We start from the raw sequence: 9,270 nt of genomic DNA on the forward strand, positions 1-9,270 counted from the left end.
GGATTTAACTGGTGACCCCCCCCCCCCCCCTCCCTCCGGTGTTGCATTCCATCTCCACGATGAAAATGGTAAATATGATGCTCCTAGAAAATGTCGATACCGTACTGACATGGAAAACGATCTTTGAGCAAATTGTTAGTTAGTTGACTAATATTTCTTTATCTCTATAAAACTACAAAAATATCTCTTTATCTCCCAATAATATGCATTTTAAAAGACGTTTAATGATGCATATAATGTACAATATGCTAATGCTGGTTAACTATATCCGCTAGTCTCTCTTTATACCATGTGAACGTGAAATATATCAATTTATCATTAAAAAGCAATGCAAAGTCTAATATTTTATCAGATGCATTAAGCGTGACATGTCTTTCTATCACAAACTTTTATTCTTTTCACAATTCTTTTTATTTTTTGGATATTTTTAAACACAGTCCAGTTGTACATACTACATCCTTAAAATGTTTTGTTCATTACATTACAGTGTTTAACGTTTTTATTACGCGTACACTTTTTCCACATGAACCCTTGAAGGCAACATAACAGTCCGTTTCTTTTAACAGCTTAATAAACCAAACGGCACACAAAGACAGAAAACTGTTCCACGCAAACTACTTTTTAATTCAGTAACTTTACGTGTTTAATTTTTAAAAAGTGTTCATTACGAGTTGTACTCTTTTGTTTTTTTTTAATCTCTATTCCTCTGTCTCTTTTCCTCACTTGCATACGTGCACGAGGAGCATAAACATCTGCACGTGGGCAAATCCATGACGCAAATACGTACAGAACGTGTTTAGTGCCAGACTGCGTACGGTAAGCGAACTGGGTCAAAACAGGTTTATGCACCATTTATTCTCTAAGAAAGTTAATTTTCGCATGCAACTTTAAAATCAATCTAGCGACTAGAAAAAAAAATGTAGAGTGGGGCAAAGATTACCTTTATGGTGCTTTTAAAGCTACTAGAAAAAAACACACAAAACTGTATGTAGAACCAAGTGGTTAGTTTACTAAGGGCCTTTTCCAAAATCTTGCTGGTGCTTGACTTATATTTAGAATCTTTTCAACTTTTGATTTCCTCTGAGTGCAAACTTCAGTTCTGTTAGTCACTGCAGAGTATTTGTAGAAATATGCCAGCCTTTGTTGACAGTAAGCTTGAGATGGAAGATGTGCGAGGATTCAAAGTACGATGAGGCAAATCTCAAACGTGAATATGAATGTAAAATACAATCAACGGCAGAAATATTGGCATTGATTGTATTTTTTATATGTTTTGTTTTATTATTTTTTTTATTATATTTGAGGGGGGAAAGTAATCTGAAAATAAATGCATTTCCTGCTTTTTAATTCTCTGCCTCTTCTGGTAAATCTTGTGAAAACACATTGAAAAGACATTTCAATGTAGTTCACCAGGTGAAGGTCATGCATTATTGCCATTAAAATTTGGATCAGTTGAGTCAGAGTGCGGAAAGAATACTTCAGCCTAATAAACACAGGAAACCAGAACTCCCTTTGGATTTCCATGGTTTAAAAACAGATAAGCTCTACAGAGCTTCGTAGATTGTTCCCTTATATGGAAATAGGCACATTGATGTCTGAGTAATAATCTGTTAAATTGACTCGATGTTTCACATTTGGTCTCACCCACTAAGGCATGTTCTCTTTCCAATAAAATAGCACCTCTCGTACACTGCCACATTCCCTGTTTTGACCTCACTTTATTTACTGCTCATTAATTTCCATAGTTAAGGTGTAAACAAAAAGAAAAACTTGTAATATTCCACTTTGAGACCGGTTTCATCATTTATCCTCTTGGAAAAGTAAGATGATTGAGATATATATATATATATAGATATATATATATATAGATATATATAACAAATAAATAGCCCTGCACCAACTTTGCACTTTGTCCTTGTTTTGCTGGTTTGTACTGAAGTTATTAACTGTTAAACCAAACTGATAAAACTTCTTAATTTTACTTCAAAGTCTGATTCCAAATATTTATGTGCACATCAAAAAGGGTGAAAAAGCACTTTAATTGCAACATAGCAACTTCAGACATTAAATTTGCACTATGGGAAGAAGGCAAACCAGCAGTGGCAGTGTGATGCTTTGGGTAATGTTCTGCTGGGAAACCTTGGGTCCTGCCATCCACGTGGATGTTACTTGCAGACCATGTACATGCAGACCATGTACACCCTTTTTTTTTTTTTTTTTTTTTGGCCTGTCCCGTTTGGCTCTTTTGCCATCAGAATTGTTGTCTAAAGGCAAAGAAAGATGCCCAACGGATTTACTTTACCAAACTGACCATCCCAGCCTTGCCGTAATGGTCCATTTGATTCACCTTTTATTGTTTATTTTATTTTCACTTACTGAATACGGGACAGACTTGACTGGGGGAAAGAAGGGGAGAAAGAAAGAGGGAAAGAGAAACAGCTGAGAAGAGGGACGGGGGAGAAGGGCAAAAGACAAAAACCAACAGAACGGGCAGAGAGAAAAAAAATGCATATATCAATCACCTGGATCACCTGCTGAGAAAGAAAAAAGAAAGCAAGCAGAAGAGAACAAGAGTAATAGAATAAACAACATCACAATGATATATGGGAATATGACAGTAAATACTAAATGTTAAACATTATTGTGCAGCACATAAGATCAACAGAACACAGTGTGCTTTGAGGTAGGAGCCAAAAAGGGTGTAGTTTGTGGGTGTGATCACCCGTGTGTACACCTGTGAGCATGGACGCGCTTGTTTTTTGTTTTTTTAAAAGGTTCCTTCATGTAATAATCTGCTAGAGGGTGTGGGGGGGCCACAGCCCCGTCCTCCAGGGCTTGAAGCAGGTATGGAGGAGATCAAAACTCCAGACATCCAGAGGCCCCCAGAACACAAGAGACCAAGGAAGACTAACAGAGGGGCAGCCGCGCCACTGTCCCAGAAAGAGCTGAGGAGAGTCCCAGATGAGGGCTCACTCAGCAGCCGCGGAGCAGAAGCCAGGGGGGATTGCAGTGACGCGTCCGTGAGTTCTGCCAGCAGCCAGCTGTGCCTGAGTGACCGAGCCCCAGGCCGAGAGGCCGGGGGCACCCCACCTCCGAAGTGGCCCGAGCGAGCCCCAGGCTCCAGGCCCCGATAAGCGGCCGCCAAGGAGTGAGCCGGTGTGTGCCTGGACGCCCATCCCCGGACACAAAGAACCACCAACGCACCGATGTCTGAGGGGGTCCGCCACTGGCAGGGGAAGTGGTGGTGGGTGGAGATAGGCCTCCAAACCTTGGAGGGCCTGAGATGTCCCCAGAGAGGTGGCGCCTGACACCCAACCTGACATATAGACACAGACATACAGGCACACACAGATACAAACATCCATTCCCACCCTCATGCTCTCATATGCACTTACTCCACACTCAACCAACGTGGAGACAGACATAAAGAGACGCTGTACACACAATCACACTCCCCAAGCGTACTCTACAAACCGGGTCTAGGTGCCCCCGCCCCTGGAGGGGGGAACTGCACCCAGACCCAGGTGGTGTTTCCCTTTTCCCTGCGGTGGGGGGAGGCAGACCGCCCCGACTCCGCAGCAGCAGGAAGGCTCCACACTCCAGACCGCAGTCGGACGGCCAACTCCTCCTCCTAGCCCCCCTGCTCCAGCAGGTCGCAGAGAACGGGGGTGAGAGAAGACTCCAAACCTCCCTCCACCCGCTCATTGTAATGTTGATGCATGTGTGTTCTAAGGTGCATTTAAAACCCATGTACACCCTTTTTAATGGAAATTGTACTCCCTGATGGCTGTGGAATCTTTCAGCAGGCTATATGCCCTGCCCCAAAAACAAACAAACAAACAAACAAAAAAAAAAACCCCCCAAAAAAAAAAAAACCCAAAGGTTTAGGAATGGATGAACAACAATTAATTTAAGGATTGACTGGGCCTCCGAACTCTTCAGACCTCAATCCAGTTGAGCATCTGTGCGACAAAAACAAAACCTATTTTAGGTGATAAGCAACACACCATTTCCTGAAGTTTGACTTTTATAGGTAAGGCTATGTCCATATTAATGCATTTTCGTTTGAAAACTCATTGTTTTCTCTCCGTTTTGGCCTCCCATCCACCCTGAGATGGCGTTTTCCCCTATCCGGGCTAGTGTGGACGTAGTCTAAATGACCCTTCCAAGGAACAAAACCACCAGTGCTGATTTCTTTGTTGCAGTTTGTCGTTTATTGCTGCCCACATCATTGTGACATTACTTGGGTGCTTTCACAAACAACTGTACATTTGTAATACAGTAATTTCACTTTTTTTCTTTAAACAGTTGTGATGGTCATAATAACACTGAAGGCTCAGTCTGGAAAGCCAGTTTCAAAGGTTAAGCATATGATGCCAGTCTTTCACATAGTAAAAATGGTCCTAAAAAAGAAAGAACTTCAGCATTTCAATCTTTTTTGGTACATAAACTTTGGGGAATGTGTGAGTATGCCTTCTCACGCCACCCCTTTGCTTCTCCTTGTCAGAGGCCTCAGACAGGAGCTCAGTGGCCTTGGCTGGCCTTGTCAAACAGAGCCTCCAGCTGCTCCTTGGAGGTAGCCTCCTTTTGCTGCATCAGGTCAGCGTGGCCTTTGGTGACTCCCCAGCTATCAGGTGTGGACATGGAGGGGCAGAAGGGGCGGCCAGAGGCGGGCTTCAGCTTCTCCCAGTAGTCACGGCGGGCCCTAAAAAGAGAAATGGCAAGCTGTCCTGAAAACAAAACAGTGGCAATAATCTTGAGGTGCTTTGAGAAAACTGAAATAACATCTACCTAGCTCTAACCCAAGGCTTGGTGTGCAATGACAGGCCACTACCCCAGCTGCCATGCTTCTCAGATCCAGCAGGAAGACAACCTCGCTCAGCTTCCAGCTCCTCAGCCAAGGAACGGATGTGATACGGTTCAAATCCGCAGCAGCCTCCAATGTAGCGAATCCCAGCATTATATGCTTCCCGGGCATATTTATGCATGTCCATTCTGGTCAGGATCCTTGGCTCCAGACCTGTTGGAAGAGGAGTTTATTTTTGAGGATTTCTTAAAAAAAATGTTTTTATGTGGATTGAGAATTTTTAATTTTTTAAAACATTTTTTTTTAAAAAGTAGGGTAATGACCAAACGGGAATTCCGGCAGGTCGATGAATCCCTGGCAGCCGCAGTCCGGAGTATGAAAGGCCAGTGGCTGGGACATGTAGTGAGCCTTCAGCCCAGCCTTCTCCACACCCTCCTTCATCAGTTTCACAGTCTTCACACAAGTCTCTGGGTCAAAGTGGCAGTTAATGCCAACAATATCAGCACCTACAGAGAAGATGTGCAGAACAGATCAGAACTGAGGCAATAAATTGTTGAGATTGTGGAAAATTCTTGTAAGAAATGGTAGCAATCCATGTTGGTTTCAGCTCAATGCTGGATGTATCAGTGCACATGGCTGATTACCTCAGCATCTGTTCATACCACCACTGGATGGCAGCAAAAATCTGATCTACACAGTGGCTTTAACAAGAAATCTAATGACTGAACATTAACACAGACTAAGACTTCAAATGAATACAAACTGCATGCATCGAGTTTAAGATGTCAGGTCCATACCACTAACATGCTAAAAATGCTTTCTTGGTGTATTTGGAGATTGTGACAAATGAAGTTTTGGACCACAAAAACACCAGAAGTCAAGATATTTTGAAACGTAGACACTTTGCAGACCTTGCAAGTCTTGATTTTTTTTTTCCCCACATAACAAAACGAGATGTCCAAACACCCACATTTAGTTTTGCAGTGCTGTTGCGTAATAATATGCGCATTTGTATGACATACCCATGGTAGGCCTGATTGCATTGCTAGACTATATGCCATATGACATAGGACCCGAGCACTTCCCAAACCAACTAAAATTAGTCTTCTGGAAATGTGTAGATCAGCTAAATGTGAGCAAAAGATTGTCAGCATCTGATGTAGGAAACAAGAAAGATTGGCGCAAAGCTTCCACATGTGCCAATGGGAAAATTATACTGAATCCCACATGTCAGCTGAAGATAGCAGGTCCAAAAACAAGCTTGAGCGTAATGTAGCACTAAAACAGGGTGAACAGTTTCCCAGGAGGGTAAACAAGTGCAATGGATAATATTAATTACAGACCCACTGTGTCCCTCCAGTGTGCAGCATGCACTACACCCTGACTGGTCCAGCTACACAGAACAAGACCAGTTCATTTTAAACTGCTTGACCTGAATTTACCATAGTGTGACAAAAAAAGCAGCTGTGAGGAGAGGTGCACTTAGCTCTGAATACGACATTGAAGCCCCATTAAGATACTGAATACACTGTATGTTGTCCACATGGTTCACCGTACCAGGAGGTGTGCGGACCACAAATGTGGGTTCTTACCAGACAGGGAGAGGGGAATGAAAGATGCTATAGAGTTTCATTACAGGAAACAACTTTAAGCACACAGGCTTTCTTTACAGAAGACGAATCGTAATACTCTAGGCCGAGTTAGCAGGAGAAGTCTGGAGTACGAACAAACCAGCCTTAAGTTCATAAGAGACATTTCAACATAGTTCATAGTTATTCATAGGCAGAACTGTGTGCAGCTGTTTGAGCTGATAATGAATTTGAAGTCTGCTTTTATCAGACCTGATCCAAGAGCTTCAATGACATGCAACAGGGTTCGCATCCTTTAGACAACAAGACATTCTGCAATTGTGACCACTGATGTGTGCATCCATTGCTCTGTAGTTACATTACCAAAACATTAGTTCTCAGGTAGTTTCTCTAAACTCTGCTGAGTTTCTTCATATACGTCAAACAATGGCGCCAAAATTAAATAATATTGTTGATTAAACATTTTTTTAAAGTCAACTTTTCTTAAATTCCTGTTACTCAACGTGCGGGAAATTGTCGTACCAGCTTTAACAAGTCTGACTGCACAGTCTCCAGGGCTGACGCCGTTCAGGTCCCCTTCAGGTCCAATGCACAGAGTCGCAGCGACTGGCTTACCGGAAGCCTTCAAAACCTGGACTGCCCACTCAGCCTCTTCCACGTGCTCAAAGTACTGCAAGGAAGCACAAAACGTAAAGACTGCTGAATAACTAAAACAGTTTAAAGCTGCTGTGGGAGCTCTTTGGGACCCCTCAACCTGAATTCAACATACCGGTCCATAAAGGCGTACAGTCATGAGTACAGTACAGAGTCATGAGAAACACATTCAAATACATTTTTTTGCAGGATACACTTATCTCAGTTACTTGTGCTATTTAAGCAAACAGAAGGGCCGTGTCTGCAACCAAGGGAGGTGACTTTGCTACTCACTGAGACGACTTTCTTTCTCAAGTCTAAGTGGAAAAAATATATAAAGTGGTCATTAGTAAACCTGGGCTCCAGCATTTAGATACTGAAATGTGAGCAGTTATACAATGACATGGTGTAACACCCCCTCCAGACTTCTTCAGAGTTCAGCACCTTACGAGAGGGGAATTACATGAATATATAGACATAAAATATATAAATGCATGAATAAATGCATTTCTAATTGCAAAAATGCCCAAGCTGAAAATGATTCATTATTAATAAAGTCATTCAGAGACAGGAGAAGAGATGATATTCTAACCTGCTGCAATGGTTTTGTTAACTTTGCTTTACTCCCAAATCTGCACTGAGACAGTTCTAGTTCAGGGACATCTCTTTAAATGTTGACCTAAGTGATCTCTTATCAAAAGTTGCTTTAAGTTTCCAGAAGGAAATGTTTAAGTTCACGGCATACCTCTGCAATCAAGAAGTCGACATTTTTCTGGACAAAGACATCGATCTGTTTCATGAAGATGGCCTTGACCTCCTCCTCGGTCTTGCCGCTGAGGTATGCCGGGGTCTGAGAGACTCCACCTGCCACCAGAGCGTCACCCTCATTGGCCACCTCTCTGGCCAGGTCACAAGCTGCTTCGTTTATTTGGCGTCCCTGTGGATGAAAGGAAATATTTTTTAAAACCACTTATAAATCAGTTCAACTTTCATGTTTTGAGTCCGTTTAAACCCCTCTGCATGCTTGATGAGAGCTCAGAGCAGCTGCACATGAAAACAAACTCACGGTGAAGCTCAGAGTCTGGCCCCTGTTCTCTAGTTTGTCATCGCTTGCGTAGAAAGTGAACGTCTGCATGACATTGGAACCAGCTCTCAGGAACTCTCTGTGCAGCTGCCGCACTGCAAACACAACACCCCCCATTCAGCACTCACAAAACTGGAACTTCAACATTTAAGCTTTAAATGGAGAGCAAGCAGAGTCCTACCCGCTTCGGGGTGCTCGGCAGCAGCTTCAGGTGTCCACGGCCCGGCTTTTACATAACCTCTCTTCTCGAGCGCGAAGACAAAGCCTCCGTCCCCAATAACGACCTCTCCTGCATCCAGGCGCTTCAAAATGTTCTGCCGTGAAGTTAACACGCAAATCAAATCAAAACAACACACAGAGCTGCACAACACCCATTTCATTGCATGAAGCGCGGACAAGCTGACTCAAGTTCAGAGCGCCCTTTACATTTTTTAATCATGCAACATGACGAGAAACATAATAAACAAAAACAAAATACAACGTGTGCATTATCCAGGACTGATCGGAGTGCACGCCTACCTTCTTTTCTCCCGCTGGTGCCATGATTACTGTAGCAGTGACCGCCTCACACTTCTCAGCAGCAGAGTCTTGAGTTTGGAAAAGGCTCGCTTACGGCACCCACGCTGCATTTATAATCCAAGATGGGTGTGTCGCTCCTGATGTCATCCGAATACCACCTCCCTCTTCCACTTCTGATCTTGTTGTTGTTGGTGACGGCGCAGAATCCGTAAAATCTCGGCTCTGTGGAGAGGCGTTGTTTGATCACTTTTGCGGAATAAAAGTACAGCATCTAACCTTTATAGGAAGTTTGAAACCATTACCTATAAAAAACAAAAAAACAAAAACCGTTTTCTAAAATGATTTTTCGCAGTGTTTGTGTAAGGACAGGTCAGGTAAGTGAACACACAGGGTCAGACAGCACTGCCTAATTTTTGTGTTTGTAGGTCAGTTATGCCTAAGAAAGAGCTGAATGAATTGTGTGTGTATGCTCACTGATGATGTTATGTCAATGGCAACTGGGAAAACAATTATGTGGTCACAAGGGAGTCACCAAGGGGGGCCAGGGGTGGCACTGCCCATCCCCCAAAATTTGCTGGCCCCTCCAGTGGCCTCCCCTGGCAAGGCTGTCCTATTTTGGTAATGATTCTAATAAACAT

At 43.0% G+C, this 9,270-nt stretch overlaps 1 protein-coding gene across 1 annotated transcript; it reads right to left on the bottom strand.

The window, feature by feature from the left end:
- Window positions 1-4,197: 4,197 nt before the first annotated feature.
- On the bottom strand, window positions 4,198-8,725 carry bhmt (betaine-homocysteine methyltransferase). Its single transcript, XM_085359999.1, has 8 exons — window positions 8,633-8,725; window positions 8,295-8,427; window positions 8,096-8,208; window positions 7,775-7,966; window positions 6,919-7,066; window positions 5,131-5,313; window positions 4,792-5,020; window positions 4,198-4,705 (listed from the first exon to the last, which is right to left on the bottom strand). The coding sequence occupies exons 1-8, from the start codon at window positions 8,654-8,656 to the stop codon at window positions 4,525-4,527; spliced, it is 1,203 nt and encodes a 400-aa protein (XP_085216125.1). The 5' UTR covers window positions 8,657-8,725; the 3' UTR covers window positions 4,198-4,524.
- Window positions 8,726-9,270: the final 545 nt, after the last annotated feature.

Source organism: Diplotaxodon limnothrissa, linkage group LG7 (assembly GCF_057381915.1).
Source record: "Diplotaxodon limnothrissa isolate DT_005_m linkage group LG7, D_limnothrissa_male_GT1.1, whole genome shotgun sequence".
Lineage (NCBI taxonomy): Eukaryota > Metazoa > Chordata > Actinopteri > Cichliformes > Cichlidae > Diplotaxodon > Diplotaxodon limnothrissa.